Source organism: Primulina huaijiensis, chromosome 2 (assembly GCF_012295235.1).
Source record: "Primulina huaijiensis isolate GDHJ02 chromosome 2, ASM1229523v2, whole genome shotgun sequence".
NCBI lineage: Eukaryota > Viridiplantae > Streptophyta > Magnoliopsida > Lamiales > Gesneriaceae > Primulina > Primulina huaijiensis.
Genome location: NC_133307.1, coordinates 27,432,724 through 27,450,516, shown reverse-complemented (window position 1 = coordinate 27,450,516; position 17,793 = coordinate 27,432,724). Strand labels below are relative to the sequence as shown.

At 33.9% G+C, this 17,793-nt stretch overlaps 2 protein-coding genes across 2 annotated transcripts; one reads left to right on the top strand and one right to left on the bottom strand.

Annotated features, from left to right (window-relative positions):
- Positions 1–2,816: 2,816 nt before the first annotated feature.
- Positions 2,817–9,316, top strand: LOC140971207 (aspartic proteinase 36-like). Its single transcript, XM_073433342.1, has 10 exons — positions 2,817–3,237; positions 3,886–4,015; positions 4,122–4,372; positions 5,220–5,447; positions 6,177–6,339; positions 7,434–7,507; positions 7,725–7,821; positions 7,927–7,993; positions 8,690–8,761; positions 8,858–9,316. Exons 1-10 carry the CDS (start codon positions 2,996–2,998, stop codon positions 9,031–9,033), a joined length of 1,500 nt encoding a protein of 499 aa, XP_073289443.1. The 5' UTR covers positions 2,817–2,995; the 3' UTR covers positions 9,034–9,316.
- A 966-nt stretch (positions 9,317–10,282) lies between these two features.
- Positions 10,283–16,591, bottom strand: LOC140971206 (uncharacterized). Its single transcript, XM_073433341.1, has 12 exons — positions 16,367–16,591; positions 16,131–16,258; positions 15,963–16,025; positions 15,425–15,546; positions 15,025–15,140; positions 14,125–14,932; positions 12,965–13,696; positions 11,735–11,956; positions 11,494–11,589; positions 11,221–11,415; positions 11,027–11,140; positions 10,283–10,918 (listed from the first exon to the last, which is right to left on the bottom strand). The coding sequence occupies exons 1-12, from the start codon at positions 16,465–16,467 to the stop codon at positions 10,658–10,660; spliced, it is 2,958 nt and encodes a 985-aa protein (XP_073289442.1). The 5' UTR covers positions 16,468–16,591; the 3' UTR covers positions 10,283–10,657.
- Positions 16,592–17,793: the final 1,202 nt, after the last annotated feature.

Here is a 17,793-nt window from a genome sequence, read left to right as displayed (position 1 = left end):
CGAAAACAGCAATTCAATCCCATGTTAAGGACGAAAAGACATTATTAAGAGCGATTAAGCATTAGTTTTTTTTAGATAAAAATTTAAGTTAGATTTTAAAGTTTAAAAAAAATTAAGTTAAATTTATTGTATTTTGATAAAAAAAAAAAANAAAAAAATTAATTTTAAATATTAAAGATTCGGTTACATAAATTTTTTTAACAAAAAATGCGAAAGGCACCTAATTTTCTTTAATGGTTAATTTTGTACTACAATAAATTCACAAACGTATACATTTATTCTTAAATTTTGATTGTTATTTCAATATATTTATTGACTCAATAAAATTAAAATTATAATATAAAGTAAAAATGTTTTTCATGCTTAATCTCGTGCGAAACTTTCTTAAGCTTATATAGCTTGAAGCTTGACGTTACAACTTCGTCATGCTTCATGCATTTTAGAACCTTACACATATTAGACATACTTATGTGTTAAATATTTTATATATTTCATATATATATCAATTAATATATTTAATGATAAAAAATATTTATCATAATATAGCATATATTAAACTTCCCACAAACAGACTACGTACCTTAGCCCTTAAGCTAGGTCGGTACAATTGAACTTTTTCTACAGTCAAATTCAGGCACTACCTTAATATATAATATTAACCCCATAAATAAAGCTTTAATGTGGGTAAAAACAATGATAAAATATTTTTGTTTGAAATATAATATTATTTGATTTTATTTATTAATGATAATCTTATTTCCAGAGAACACATATTTCCGTGAATAATGCTAAAAATAGAACTAAAATATCATACGAGAACTATATTTACAACAATTATATTGTAAGTTTTTGTTATTGTATCGTGAGATTTTGATATTATTTTGTGAGATTTTATATTGAATTTATCATGAGATTTTGATAAATGAAATTTTCATATTGAATTTTTCGTGTTATAAAAATTGTTATACAAATTTGGTTGTACATGCTATTTACTCTATTTTTATGCACAAAACTTAAATACCGAATATGTCGTATAAACAACGATGGTCCCAAGCATGGACAGGTGTAATTAGTTAGGAAAAATTATATCACAATATTAGTTGGACAAAGTTTTATATATCTAAATTTTCTTCTGTTATAGATTTATTATAACCTAATTTTACAAAACAACCAATATTTAAAATATATTAGTAATGGTGGCACAAACATTGTGACTGAATTAACAAATATATTTTTAAATCGATTATTTATAATTCATCTGACACCAAAGTTTCGAATAAAACAAGGTCTAGACTCTAAATTTCGAGACTCAAGTGTAGCATCATATCTAAGGGTGTAAAGAAACTAGATGAAGCCGAATATTAGTAAAAATTAAAGCTCGAATTTTTTAATTTTGTGCTCGAGTTCAACTCGGTAGGAGTTTAAATTCGGCTCAAAATCTTCGAACCTATTCGCGGGCTATTTGAATAGTAAGGTTTGAAAGATCAAAAGGTCCGAAAGTTCGATATATATATATATATACACATATATATATATATATATGTATGTATGTATGTATGTATGTATAATAAAATATTAAGGGTCGCGAACTATATAACAAAATAATTTTGGCTTGAGTTCGACTCGAATTCGATTAATTTGAATATGAACCAGATATTTCTCAAACCGACTCTAAAAGTTTGCGAACTGGCTCGATTAATTTACAACCATAATTATATCTCCCTCAACCGTAATTTTTTAGTAATTGAATTTTGAAATTTAAAAAATATAATATTATAATAATATAAAATTTGTAGATTATATAAATTATTTAAGAAAAATAACATAATGTAAAATTTTGAAACAAGAAATTAATATTAAATCAACCTAGCTAATTATATAAGAGTCCATATATCATATTTTAAAAATTATGAAGAATTAAATTTAAATAGTTTAAAAAAATAATATATGGAGAGACCATTAAAAGTTTCAACAATTCTTTTTTTCCCCACTAAAATATCCCAATTAAATCACGAACCTTATAATTTATAAAATAAAAAATACTAACAAAAAATACAATAAAGTTTACTTTAAAATTATGCAACAAATTAGATTAAACAAAAAATATTTAGATNATTTAGATTAATATATAAAAATATATATATAATAGACGCAATATTTAGATTATTAAATATTCATTTTTCTACCATACGCCTTGTCCATCGGTAGCACCAACAGCTAATAAAGGACAAGCGTGTCGATTACGCACTCAATATTTCTCAAAATAATTATAACATAATAATTTGAAAATAATTTTATTTTAAAGTTAAAGCCCACTTTTACCCTTGACCCCTTGACTATCCATGACTTTTCCACCGTTTTGATATTGGATGGTTATTTTGAATGAAGGGTTGTAATATTAGATACAATTATAATGTCGCTATTTTTATTTTAAATAATTTATAAATTGTTTTATTTTAAAGTAATTAGCTGAGATAATACAATATGATATAACAACATTTTCTTTATCATAATTTTATCCGATTATAAATTTGTATAATACCGAAAAAAGTGATGTAATCCAAATTCGTTAGTATTTATTTTGACATGTTATAAATTATTTTTAAAAATTTATCTATCAAACATAGCAAATATGAAACGTGACATCAAATATATCGACTACAAATTTGATAAATACCAACAGTCATACATAACCCTATCGTATAATAATAATAACAACAAATTGAAAATGTTTATATTTTAAGTACGATGCCCATTTTACCCTTGGCTTGTTGAGTGGGGTATAACTATAGTAATTAATTTAATTCTGCTAATTATCAACACAGCTTCTTGTTCATGGAGTTGTAGAAGAGAAGCTCTAGCTACAATGGATGCAAATGAACACAATTAATTGCATGATTTTTTCAGTTACACTTGATTTCTGTACGTATAACGGACGAAAATAGGTATTTTTTCAGTGTTCTTTGCACGAAAGTGGGGTTTTGGGGTGCCGGCGATGGCTGGTGGAGTATTGGTGGTGTTGTCGGTGGTGCTTCTGGTGCTGCCCGCGGCGGTGAGGGGCGGAGGAGGAATCCATAGGCTCCTGAAGCTGGAGAGGACGTTTCCGGTGCAAGAAAGGGTGGGGATAGAGGTGATTAAAGCTCGGGACAGTGCGAGGCACTCGAAAATGTCCGAGAGTTACTCCGGTGGAATAGTGGATTTTCCGGTTGTTGGTACCTCCGATCCCTACGTCGTTGGGTAACTGTAACGCAGCTCTTAGGATTTGTTTAATGTTTATTTATTATGTTAACGATGTTCTGGCTCTTTTAACGATGGATTGATCTGTAGTAACTTCAGTAGGTTGATATTGTATGATCTTTGTGTTGGTGCTGTATGTGTGTGAGTAAGTTCGAGAAATCATTTTTTGGGAAATCAAATTGCATAATCAACAAGGAAAATAAAATATAAAAACAGGTGCTTCTTATCTTTGCTTCTCTATGCTCCTCAGCTTCAGGACCATTGGAGCTATGACTCGGGACAATGTTTTTAAAACTTTCGTCGAGTTAGTAAAAATTTTGGGTCGAAGTCAGTCAACTTTGTAGATGTTAGCAACTTGGACTTTCCTGTTACTGATTACTGGATTTATTAGTCATCGAGGATCCTCAAATATTGTGATAATTAGGTTTTTGGCTCTTTGGGCAGTTTTTGTTTTCAAGTGGCAGGGTGAGATTTATAGATAATTCTTATAATATGTGACTGACTAGATTCTTCAACTTTGATGTGATCCATTTGTCTTTAGTCCGATTCCTTATTATTCATTGTAATCATGTGTGATGCTGTGAAGTTTGTTTGTTGAATTATATTCTTGTTGAATGATAATTTACTATGGTTTGTTCAATAATGCAGTCTTTATTTTACCAAAGTGAGGTTGGGATCTCCACCACGAGAATTCAACGTGCAAATTGATACTGGGAGTGACATCTTGTGGGTTACTTGCAGTTCTTGTAATGATTGTCCGCAGAATAGTGGACTGGGGGTATGATATCTTAATCTTTGCGTTCAAACTATCTATTAGCGTAATAAGATATTTCATTTGAGTAATCTGGATTTCAATCCCTATTGATAACAAGCTGCAATTGCAGATTCCTCTAAATTTTTTCGATGCTGCTAGCTCGTCAACTGTTTCTTCTATTTCCTGCTCAGATGCTATGTGTGCTTCCATAGTGCAAACTGCATCGGCTGAGTGCTCTGGCGAAAGTAATCAGTGTGGTTACATGTTCCAATATGGAGATGGAAGTGGCACAGCTGGTTTCTATGTAACTGATCTGCTTTACTTTGACACAGTTTTGGGCGCCTCATTAATAGCCAATTCTTCTGCTCCCATTGTTTTTGGGTAAGATGTATCTATAATTTGTATTGGGTTTTATGTGCATGCTTATGTGTGCGTTTATATGTGTCTAGGGTTTGAAATAATTTTGTAATTTGTTTTTGAGAAATTTGTCCTTGCGACCCTGACTAATAATTGTGTATGACCATGTGTTCTTTCATTTTGGCTCTATTAATTTTGAAGCATTTCCTATTTTTTTTGTCTGCTGTAATTATGACCTGTATTCATGCGCATGCCTGTACTTGCGTACGTGGATTTGAACTAGTGTCATCACATGAATCTTTTGTTTCTAAGCTGGTAACCGCATTGAAAAATCCATTTTTTCCGTTTCTTTTATTATGACTCCTAGCTACTCCACCTTTCCATTGAATGATTGTATATGCAAATGTGGATTTGTTTGTATCTGGCACAATATTGGATACGTCAGTTATACCCAATTGTGTTCTTCTATTGTTTGTTTTGGGGATCTGTTATTATGAGTCATGACTCTTATTCATTGCATGTGTATTCATCAAAATGTTGTATGTGTGTAGTGCTCCTATGAAAACTCTCATTCATTGCACGTGTATACTGAAATGTGGCTGTATTTGTATAGTTCTTATAGGAGACTAAAAGCTGATCTTTTGCGATGCATCTGTACGAACAACTTTAAGCACTAGAACAAAAATAATTTGTTTTGCATTTTTCGGCAATCAGATGTGTTCATGATATGATTGAATCCTTGTATTTGTGATTCATTCAAAGATCACATATGTTCTCAGTGGCTAAATTCTATTTCCTTGTTCATTCTAGGTTTCTAGCTTATGAAATTTATTGATAGAAAAAAAAGAGATTAAAATTTGTATTGTTACAGGTGCAGCACCTCTCTGTTTGGTGACTTGACCAAGTCAGATAGAGCAGTTGATGGTATATTTGGGTTTGGCCAGCAGGGTCTTTCAGTAATTTCACAGCTGTCATCACGTGGGATCACACCTAAAATATTTTCCCATTGCTTGAAAGGAGAAGGCAGTGGCGGAGGTATCCTAGTTCTTGGTGAAATATTGGATCCAAGAATTGTTTACACTCCCCTAGTTCCATCACAGTACGTATTCTTAACAATTTTGAAAATTTTAATTATTCTTATGGTTGTTGATTCTTAACTGTATTTAATAGAGATGGCATGTGCAGTACAATAGGCAAAAGACTCTTGATCATTTCCCCTCTTTTGATATGATCTCATAATCACATCATATATTACCAATAACTTGAAAGATTTCATGTCATCCTCATATATTCAAAATATCATGCATTGGTTCTCTATTTTTATTCATGCAGTGTTTTTGCCTGAATAATTGTTTGTAAAAAATGTGATTCGGAAGTAAATGGTCTACAGATTTTCTGCCAGTCACAGAAACGAAATAGAATTGGATTGTTCAGCCGGTTTTCTCTACTCTTCTCCTAAATGTGTTCAAATTATCTTATGTTTTTGGTGGATATTGCTTCTGGTTCTTTGCCCCCTATGGTTATCATTTAGCTAATGTCTTTATGATCGTTCACAATGGTTATCATTCCATCTGCTTTCTGGAGTGTTAAAATGTGAAAGTTTTCATTAGACATTATGCTACATCAATCTATCTTATCTATTTCTAAGCTTCGTAATTTATTGTAGTATTAGCACATCATTGCTTCTTTCACACTGCTTTGAAGAAGAGAAATATGATACTATATGTCTTTTGATATTTTTTTTATTCAAAGTGGTTGGTAGTTCATTATGATGATTCTGCTTTTTTATGTTTATCAGTATGATGAATCTTTATCTCTAATCTTTCAGGCCTCATTATAATTTATACCTGCAGAACATTGCTGTCAATGGGCAGTTATTACCTATTGATCCAGCAGTGTTTACCACTCCAGGTAACCAAGGAACCATAGTTGATTCTGGAACAACTTTGGCATACCTTGTGGAAGCAGCTTATGAGCCTTTTGTCACTGCTGTAAGTATATCTTCATCAACCCCTTCCTACCTTGTCTCTCTTATCACGAATTATATTCAATATGAGCAGTTTTATTTTGCACATACATTGTCAGTGATTTCCAGGTCATCTTTGCTCTCTATATATGAATGTGAATGATATTTATCATTATCTCCTTTTAGGATGACTAAAACCTTTTATTAGTATACCGTCATATTGATGAGTGATGGTTTATGGTTAAAAAAACATATTTGATGCTAATTGAATTGAAATCGATGATACCTTTAAGAATCGAACAATCCGTGAGCATGACTAGATTATTTTATCTGTTTAGCCCACTTGCATTGAAGTAGATTATCTGTTCTGCTTAAAAAAACTGTAAAAAATTACAGTTTTCTTAAAACTTAATCCTAAATATTATTCCAATATCTTTTGAAATTGGATAGTAAATTAAATAGCCTGCTAACTTTCTGGCTCTTAGAAATGATATATGAATAAAGGTGCAAAAACTGCATGGAAGAAGAAATATGAGAAGTTTTGTATTGTGCCTTAACCTTTTAATATTTACATAAAGGTTAAAATGAAAGGTTGTACAATGCAGGGGCTAGTTATGATTAATTAGTGAAAATTTTTATTGAGTACTAGAAAAAACAAGGAATGATTAATAACTTCATTTGCCCACAAGGATGGAAAAGTCAAATAAATGAATTAATTGTCTTGTATTGATTTTACTTCTTTGAATAAATGTGTCAATCTATGCGCATCACACAACAGCTTCCCAGTTTATAAACACTGTTTAGAAGTGTGCCACTAGAACCTAGACAAATAAAATTTTCTAACTACGGAGTTTTGTTTGTTGTTTGTTCAAGTTGATAGGCAACAACATAAACGAAGCAATCTCCTTTGAATCTTTTGAATAATGATGAGTCATGAAAACATATCATCGTCGTTGATGATCATAAACTCTGATGCTACTCTTTTGTTAGGCAGCAACAAGAACAAGACAGTCACCTTTGAATCTTCTGAATAATGATAACTAATGGAAACTTACTAATCACCATTAATGATCATACGCTTGATGCTAGTCTTTTGCTGAGGTCCTACTGGCTTTGCAGGTTACTGCAGCTCTTTCTTCATCCGTGACACCAATTATTTCCAAAGGAAACCAATGCTATCTAGTCTCCACTAGGTCCATTTCGTCCCTCAATATCCAGTTGTTATCTGCTCATGAAAGATTTTATTGCACGATAGTTTTGGCACTTATGAGATCACTTTCTATTCTGAAAACAGTGTAATTGATATGTTTCCATCTGTTGCCCTCAATATCCAGTTGTTATCTGCTCATGAAAGATTTTATTGCACGATAGTTTTGGCACTTATGAGATCACTTTCTATTCTGAAAACAGTGTAATTGATATGTTTCCACCTGTTGCCTTCAATTTTGCTGGGGGTGCATCCTTAGTTTTGAGGCCAGTTGACTACCTTGTTTACATGGGATTTGTCGTGAGTGTTTTACTTCTCTCTACAATATTTTGCAAAAGCTTTTTTGATTATTGAAAGTTAGCAGTTTATTGTTGGGAAGTAACTTACATGCTATTATTTTTCCAGGACGGTGCTTCGATGTGGTGCATGGGCTTCATTAAAGTTCAGAATCAAGGCACAACAATTTTAGGAGGTTGGTACCTGATTACAAATTCTTTTTAGTTTTTTTTTAAAAATTATAATATAGTTTTTTGTAAATATTTGTTTTTAGCTCGTTGAAACTCCTGGTACCCTCAAAACTTCTGCAGTTTTAGCAACTGATTATGTGTCCCATCTGTACTTAAGGTTGTCAACTTTGAGTTTTTTTTTTTTTTCCTCTCTCGAGACTCGAAGTACCTGTTTCTGGATAAATGATTAATGTTGACAAAAGTTCGAGTTCATGGATTTAAAATTCGAATGATTTGGATGCTTCCCGATTTTAAATTGTCAAAATAGCCTAAAGCCCTCAATTTTGAGCTTGCACGCACAATACGTAACTCAAAGAAAAGAAAATGGTAAAATAAAACTCCACCATGAACCATCAACCCAGTTCGCATGCAGTCCTCTCACAAAGCTGCACAAGTAACTTGATTTGGTCCAACTAGAAGTTTCGAGAGTGAGACATTGCTCACTGGATCAAGTACAATCTTATCGCTGAGATATAAGCTATTACAGCTTGTTAGTGTTTCTTTCCTCCATTCTGTCTAGTAGCAAAAGATCTTGTCTCTAACACCTAATTTTGCAGATCTTGACCTCATGAATTGTGTTTTTCTCTTTCTAGTGATAGTGTTTCCCGACCAAGTTCACCTACCAATACTGGGACAACTTATCTGCTGTTTTCTTTTTTCAGATCTTGTTCTTAAAGATAAAATCTTTGTTTATGATTTGGCGCGTCAAAGAATCGGATGGGCAGACTATGATTGTAAGTTAACTTTTTTCATATAACTTGTTCTCACCATCAAAACACTTGACGCTCAGATAGCCCATCCTATATGCCATCTGTAATTGTTTTCCTCAGGCTCTTCGTCCGTGAACGTCTCCATTACTTCTGGTAAAGATGAATTCGTGAATGCTGGACAATTAAGTGTAAGTAGCAGCAGCTCATCCACCGATATCGTCTTCAGAATGATGCATCGGAGTATTAAGGCTCTCTTGCTGAGTATACTGGTGTCCATTGGGTGTCCGTTTCTGTAAAATAATTTCCACGCATGCCCGTTTTGTTTCCTATTTTTTTATTGTCTTGGCCAATTTATATGTATGGTAATTAGAAAACATTTTTAGTTTCAAAGAACAGATTTGCTATTTCTCTCATTTTTCTTCTAATTTTATTCTTTTTCCATCATTGGGTCATGAATCCCAATTGTCAAATAGAAAGGAACGCTTCATAGATATTAAATAGCTTGTCTACATTAGGTTAGACTCAAGCTGGACTGTTATTAAGTTTGAGAATCTGTATGATTGGTTACTCCATAGTTCATTACTGTTTTTTGTCGTTTGTTATTATTTTCTATAGTAAGGTCGAGCGGTTAAAACAAGATCTCGAAATACCATAAATAATCTTTTTAAATTACAAAATTTGCCCATTTTATTTAATTAGAAATATCATAAAAATATATTTTATTGTAATTCACATAACTGCTATGTTTCATTAACTTGTCACACTTTTGGAAGTACTAAAATATTTCTTTATTTTTATTTAGATTTTTTTAAAATTATTAAAAACTTTTATATACATGTAGACATGGCATGCACAGAAAGCTAATCATTTATTAAAACATGTTATGCAATTATCAAAAAATATTATAGTAATTAAAATTTGTATATAATTTTTTTATCATTCAAACATATTTATATTTTTTTATTCCATCTTGATACTAAAAAAGACACCTCTATTTTACACTTGCAACAAGTTAAATCGTAAAATTAGACCTTTTAAAGTTCAACTGATGATGGCCCAGAAGTAGTGTCACACCGTTCAGACAGACTCAAAATCCAATTTCAATTTCAAGAAATAAGAAACCAAAATGGGGATCGTCATAAGGATTATGTAACCAGAAGTAAGATTGTAAATTAATCTCGAGTTAACATCTTAGAATATACATTGACAACTTACTTTGAAAAAATTAAATTCAACCTCAAATTATATTTTTAATAAAAAAATTTAATATTCATACTATTTTGTATTTAACCATTAGATTATAGTTTGATAACCCAAAAAGTAGGTGTTATTTTTTCATTCCAAAATAAATTTCAGTTCAATCGATTCAAACCACTCAAAACCGAAACCAAAATCAAAATCAAGTATTTAAGCGATTCGGTTCTAGTACCACCATCTCACTTGGTTTCAAGCAATTCGGTTCAGGTACCATCAAAATGTTTCAAGCAATATTTTTTTATTTCAAACATTTTTTTATAAAAACTTAAAAAAAGCTCTATCGCATGTATATGAAATGGGGTCCCAATCTACGACAACGTATAATTTCCGGAGTCGCTCAATTGGGTGAATACTACTAAAATTCAATAATCCTGGTAACTTGCACAAACAGTTGTCTGACTTCTGCAGCAATAATCTAAGATGCTACAAGGAAAAATGTCCTTAAAACCAGCAGGGTACCTATTTTTTGTAGCTTTAAATAATCCTCATTTTGATTTTACAACATCTCAAGTAGTAACATTCGTCGACCCATTAAAAAAATGAAACCAACCTGAGGAAGGGAACTGCAAAAGTGGCTCGCCACAATAGGCGAAATCGCATATAGAAGGCAACAACGATCCTGTGACGAATATGATAACTATTGAATTTCTAACGTGTCCCGGATCACCTCCATTTTTCCTGAAGCTCTTTCTTCTCTGACCAAACCCATGTGACAAAAATAGCCACAAGAAGGGCAACTATTGTGATGAGAAGCAAAGCATAGCTGAAATCTTCAGTAAGAGAATCGTACGTTCTGGAAGGTGCAAGCTGGGTAAAAAACAGATCCACTCCATATGAGAAAACAAGGGTCGTCGACTCCAGCTTAGCTGGAAATGTTGCAATGCCTCGGAGACCTTCCACTTTAAGATTGTGTGTAACATACGACTGCAAATAGAAGGAAATCAGTGTGCTGAGTGTCAAAATTTATTCCAACTTACAACATAACAGAAGTGGTCTTAAGTTTTACCAACAATCTCGAAGAATTGTATTCACCTGAGGATTAATTGGTAATGAATCAGTAAGTGGTAAGATTCCTTCCTCTTTCTCAGCTTGAGTGGGGTTAACTGTCCTTCGAGGATCTAAAAACCGCTTATCAAGAGCCAAAACCTGCCGATGAACGAAGAAACATCTTAAAAAGGAGAAAGACATGTCACAAATATCACAAGAAATGGAGATGTCATGGGAACCTGATGACCAATTGTGCCCAGAAGAATTTGCTTAGAAGTTATGCCTTTTGCTGTTGACGTCACTGCCATCGTTGTCACAGAATGTGCGAAAAAGTAAGACTGCGACTTTGTGATGACTTCAGGACGGGAGTAAGCTGTGATAGGTGAAGTCAGATTATGTGTCCCAACAACGAGCTTCAACACATCTTGGTTGTCCTGCATATATTAATAATCTGAGACAACAGATGGAATGGACCCAGAGGTGTTTAAGAAAAGTAGAAGTGAAGGAAGAACCGCGCGGGATTGGTCATATATTTCAATGACAGACATCTCATATCGATGTGCCCTCAAGTTGAAGTAGTGGTAGATAACCCAATTCTCACTGTAGACCTTCAGAGAATAAAAAGTCATAGTGAATATTTCACTCTCCCGATACTCTGAGAAAAAATAGTTCCTTGATAACTCAAAAGGGATTAACTTCTTGTCCCCTTTTTTTCAAATTTCTGAAGATGCATACAAGGGAAGGAAAACTTACTGCCTGTACAGGACCCTGTGATCCTTGATGAGTCATACGATGCAAAATACGACCAGTAACTGTATCAATTATGTAAACAACCAGAGATGACTCTTCTGGGGTAGCTGAGCCAATTGGACCAACAGCTTTTGGTGAAACAGTAGCCAAAAAGAGCAGATTCTTTGATATATATTTGTACATCACCTCCTGATCTGCTGTCACCTTCGCTTGAGTATGAACTATCTGAAACAAGAAAGGGAAAGTGTTGTAAGAGCCGCATCTGCAGCTTACAGACTGAATAAATCACAAAAACCTACATGTTACAAACTGAATATGAGGATTAAGTTTTAACCACACGCACAAAATTTCATGTCAGTTATAATTTAATTTTGAGGAGATCGTTGAAACGCCAGGGGCAATTATGACATATTCTAATTTTGAGGATATCATCGAAACACCAGCGGCAATTATCACACATTCAGAACCATCAGTCATCACACCAGGAGCAAAGCGAAATAGAAATTAATGAAATCCAGAACTCAGTAATGCATCCAATTTAGGCAAAATTACTTCAAGAGACTGTACCAAAAGAGGTGTGACAGACAAAGAAAGTAGGTCATTTAATACTTGCGTACAATGCTGTAACACATCTTCCCATAAATTCCACTTTAAATGATAGAGCATTTGCAAGTTTTACAGCAAACTACCGAAGTAACTAGCCAACCTAGCCTTACATTTGATGAAGGTGGTTACAAAGAACGAAAAGTTATAAGAGGGCGGGGGAGATAAGGCTGTTTTTTAATCTCATATTCTCATACTAAGAGGAAAGATATCAAAGTTTGAGACCAAGCATCTCCCCCACTTGAGCAAACAACCAGTCTCCTCATACCTAAGTGGCTAATGATTATCATCCATGATTCAAGTTCTATGAATGAACACCGACACACAATTAACATCTTGCAGTGAACAAAATATTGGTCACTGTAACAAAATACCAGGAAGTTAGCTTTGTTGTACGTGTTCAAATGAAGAGGACAACTTGAATAGATCACAACCTTAACATACCACAGAAAGTTCACAAATCAGAGATGCCAGTTGAAATACCGAACCATAACCACAAGAAATGTTTGGCAATTAGAACCAATCACACAGATATCACAACATAAATTTCTTGAGAAAAAATGATAGTCCGCATCAGCCCAAATTTTCTAAGCTTAGATATAGTAGGAGAGAAAATAAGAGAAGAAAAACCTCAGTTAAACTTCTGGTTGCAGTAGCAGAGATCGTTTCTGATTCTGAGGGAAACACAATTGACCATACATCCCTAGATTCAAAACAGAAGTCATCTGCCTCAGGAAGAAAGCAATTTTTCTGCACTGCATGACCCTTAAGGATACCTGTGTCAGTTTCAGCAGAATACCAATATATGTTTCCTAACTCACGCTCGAAAATGCCAAGAGCCTCAGCAGTTCTGGGGTATAGATGAGCACGTGAATTTGCATCCAGAAGCAAATGCAAACGCTGTTCCAAAGAATCTGTAAAAGGCAATGGAATAATGCTTGAAATGGAATGGACAAGTCTCATATGATTGTGCTCTTCCCCTTTGTAAGTGTCAACGACGGAAAGAACTCCAGCAGAATCTGTACCAGGCCCACATCTTCCAACAACAAGAACAGATGGATTCTCATCCAAAGCATGATGATGAGGATCCTGCCACTGATGCAAACTAATCCCACTAGGATTCTCGCAAGATTCTGATTTACGAAGAGATTTCAGTAAAAGAGACCACACAATTCTTCCATCTCCTGTATGCAGTGCAAGAAGTTTTCCTGCTCGAGTGAGTACTATGAGTAACTTTCTAAAACCATTATGGTCACGGGTCATTTTGCTTTTTTCAGAGCTCTGAAGCCTCATTTTCTGGATAATTGCCACATCATCAGGGGTTGCAATCATTAGAGTTCCTTTAAGCTTCAGCAGATGTCCCTTTCAAAAGAAGAATAACAGGGAAAAGGAACGGTCAAATCACTGCTCCACTTCAGAAAAGGAACATTATAAGAGAGAGACAAAATATTAAACATGGCATCCAAATTTCCTTCATTATTAGTAAGATTACAATTATTTTCTCGACTCAAATGCAAACATTGCGTGAAAAAATGTAGCAAGAAAATAGAGCATGCAGAGTTTGTAAGTGTTCATTGTTTTTCTTTTCTTCTATCACTTCCAAAGCAGAACAAGACTAAACCATACTGGAAAAATAACGCAGTACAGTGTGTGATGAATCTACATCTCAGTTTAGATGTTTAAAGTTCTTAATGCTAACTTAAGGAATAGGACATACATATTGAGTGCAAGCACAACGCCATAAAACTACAGAGAGATTATACGAAAGCGGAACCCTGCATACGTCATACCTTGAGCCATTCAAAAAGGTTGTGCTCAACTTTCGCCACTGATACACCATCCTTTTCAACCGGTAACTCTGAGACAGTTACATCCATGATGGAAGCCAAGCCATCTTCCCTACTCCACACAATCTCACCTTGCTGTAACAACAACAACGAATGGTCTTCCATGACAATCAGAACCCTGAATCCGTTTGAATGGTCCATCCGTGCATAGTTATTAATGAAGACCTTATCGACAAGACCCCTATGATGATCCATCTTAATCTTTTCTTCCAGTATATTTGTCGCCCAATCTTTACTAAGTTTCACGGTCAGAAAAATCTCACCATCACCATGCTGAATCAGTGCAAAAGCTTGTCGATCTTCCGAAACAGAGAGGGAATCACTGAAAGCAACTGAATGACCAAGCTTGTCGACAACTGTTAACTTGCCCCCATTTGTCACCTTAATAAATATCACAGACCTACTTATTTTCATGATAAATGTTCCAGTAATTTCAGATGGTAATATAACTGCAGCTCCTGAAAAGTCCTGGATGAGTTCGGAGACAGGGGTTTGGTGGAAGCTAATTTCTCCATCTTGGAAATGTATAGAAACCAAAATAGTTCCAGTGGAATCCATTGCCACCGCAGTATCCTCTGTCACGAATGACAAATCCCCAGAGAAACCAGCAGGAAACAACATGCTGCCATGTTTCAGCAGCTCACCGCTCTTAACATTGATTTGACAAACATCAAACTTAGATAAACCAAATAAACCTGCTGACTGTAATATACCACTTCCATCCAGATAAATTAACTGCTGGATATCAATGCTGCAAGAAATGAAGAGATATTCAATCAAGGTCAGATGGTATACTCTAAGAAGGAGAAACATTAACTAATAAAAGTTAACAAGTGGTCAAACCCTTCAGACGCTAACTCCTTTTTCCAGATGACCTCGCCATCAATGCTTGAAACAGCGTGAATGAAACCATTACCATAAACAAATATCACGTTGTCCTTGTCAACCTTTAAATTTTCCTATACCAAACAACAGCATATCACGTCATTAATTGTAGGCTAACTGATGCGATTCCACGCTACATACAATATAAATATAGTATTGTTCCATAAGTTGATAACGAAGCTAAACAATGGCAAGACTCCATAAACATTGGCTTGTGAAACAAATATGAGTTTCCTTAGTCAAACTACCATTATATTACCCACTGAAAAGTGAATTACCGTAATAATATCACATTCATAACCTAGCTATGCAGTATGCCACACCAACTGTCACGCTTATGGTATCAATTTTCACTTACAGGAATTAATAACAATGGCTTCGAACCCTTTGACCCTGGAATTGTTGACTCCCACACCAGTTGGCCATCAGGAAGGTTCCAAGCTCTTAGGACACTTCCTCCCGATGAAAGCGTAATAACATCTGCGAAAACGTAAAATATATATGTCACATATAACCGCATACAAAATATTGTTATAGGATCGCGTAACTATGAAAAATATATTACTGTAATTCAAAAGGCCGATAGAGCGTCTTCGCACTTTGATTTTGATTAATTAAAACCTCTGAAGTAGGTTTGAAGCAACAAGACCGAGTTTCTCAACTCTCGAGTACTTTTTATTGGGAGCCAGAATATTAGTGAAAGTCCCAGTAATTGATCTTAGTCACTCTACGAGTCAACAACAACCACACTCCACAACAACCAAATTCATGCGGAAATAACAATCAAACACAATTCAACACATACAAAAAATGAACACGCCAATTAACAAACTAGGAATATCTAGCTACATGAAAAGTTGATAACAACGACTTGGGATAAAGAAGAGAGTGATTACATTTGCCAAAAGCGATCTTTATTTCATCGATAACATCGTTGGGCCCCAAAACATGCCTCCAAACTGCACCACAACCAGAAAATCACCATATATCATATCTGATTCACAACAGAACCACACCAAGTAAAAAAATCACGTGCACGGAAGTTTAATAAACATTCAACTCACAAATGTCTCCGCGACGAAGATCAAGCGAAGCAATGACGTTTTCCTCGGTCGAGACGACAACGCGCTTCCTCGCCGCCTTTTGAGTATGGAACACTGCCTGCTTCACCTTACCTAGGTACTGCTGATGCCTGCATAATCAAACACAGACAATTCAATCAACAAATTCATCCAACAGTAACAAATTAAAAATTCACATACAATCATGCATAAACATCTGGACAGAATCGAGAACAAACCAATCCATGAGTCCGACTTGATCTTGATAGATAGAAAAAGTGGTGTAAGATAAAGAGAAGAAGATGAGGAGAAGCATAGAAACCCTAGACGCCATCTCCATGCTAAATCAGTGTGTGTCTCTGATGGGAAAGGAGAAAGGGAGGAATTAACAGATCTAGTAGCCGGCGGAAACTCTCGGTGCACTGGAACTGAAGTAGCAGAAAAATTCTCTAGGGTCAGAGAGCTTTTACCTTTTAGATTGTTTAAGTGGGATAAATTTGTTTATTTTTAAAATTTATGATATGATTTGTTTATTTTTAAATTTATGATATGATTTGTTTATTTTCTTTATTATTAATTATTATTATTATTATTATATGTTTTCAAATTGTGGTGTTGTGAAAACGATATGTTTGATTAGAGCTGTTCATCGGTCGGTTTGGTTTTCGATTTTTTATTTCGGTTTTTTCGGTTTTCGGTTTTAGAAATATATAATCTGATATCCGAACCATTTTTCTTCGGTTCGATTTTCTACCAAAATAGTTCTGTTATTTCGGTCGGTTAATTCAGTTTTGGTATAATTATTTAAATTAATAATATAAATATATTGTGAAATACAATATGTTAACTTTCTACATGTTTTCTTAGCAAAATATTTAAATATAAGGTCTAAATTAATTAAACAAATAACAATAACCTAAAAATTGTCCAAAATAGTTTTTCATTCACTAAATATCATATCAAAATATATAATATAAATAAAAAATATAAAAAAATTTATTAATTTAATGAAATTTCGGGTTTTTCGATTTTTTCGGTTTTGACATATATAATCCGAAATCGAACCAAATAAATTTCGATTTTAACATTTATATCCGAATTACAAAATTCGGATTTCGGTTCGGTTCGATGTTCGGTTTTTTCGGTTTTATCTGAAGTTTGACCACCCATATGTTTGATCAAACAGATTCCCCTTTCTACCCTTCACTCAGGAGGAACTTCGGCAGATATTATTTGATATGTATAATGAAAAGTTTCAGACCCCGATGAATATCACACATGTTTCTTTTAAGGTTTTTGGGATTTGGTTGGACTTAACATACCACAAATTTATTTATAGAGCAGGTCTCTTGTGATACGGTCTCACGAATCTTTATCTGTGAGACGGGTCAACCCTACTGATATTCACAATAAAAAGCAATACTCTTAGCATTAAAAGTAATACTTTTTCATAGATAACCCAAATAAGAGATCCGTCTCACAAAATACGACCCGTGAGACCGTCTCACACAAGTTTTTGTCTTTTTTATATTTTTTTATATGAGTTATGAAGACTTGGTCGATTTGAAATCTGGATGGCTCGGACCATGTTGCTTGGGCTTTTTTTTTAAATCAATTTTTTCTTTTTTCACACACTTTTTGAAACACTTTAGCATAGTTGTTGAAG

Excerpts from the sequence above, each read along its gene's own strand:
- LOC140971207 (XM_073433342.1), top strand. The coding sequence starts at position 2,996 with ATGGCTGGTGGAGTATTGGTGGTGTTGTCGGTGGTGCTTCTGGTGCTG. Across the intron at positions 4,016-4,121 it reads CGCAGAATAGTGGACTGGGG|ATTCCTCTAAATTTTTTCGA; the intron begins GTATGATATCTT and ends CTGCAATTGCAG. Across the intron at positions 7,508-7,724 it reads TGCTATCTAGTCTCCACTAG|TGTAATTGATATGTTTCCAC; the intron begins GTCCATTTCGTC and ends TTCTGAAAACAG.
- LOC140971206 (XM_073433341.1), bottom strand. The coding sequence starts at position 16,467 with ATGGAGATGGCGTCTAGGGTTTCTATGCTTCTCCTCATCTTCTTCTCT. Across the intron at positions 16,259-16,366 it reads CAAGTCGGACTCATGGATTG|GCATCAGCAGTACCTAGGTA; the intron begins GTTTGTTCTCGA and ends TTGATTATGCAG. Across the intron at positions 15,547-15,962 it reads AAAGATCGCTTTTGGCAAAT|ATGTTATTACGCTTTCATCG; the intron begins GTAATCACTCTC and ends ACGTTTTCGCAG.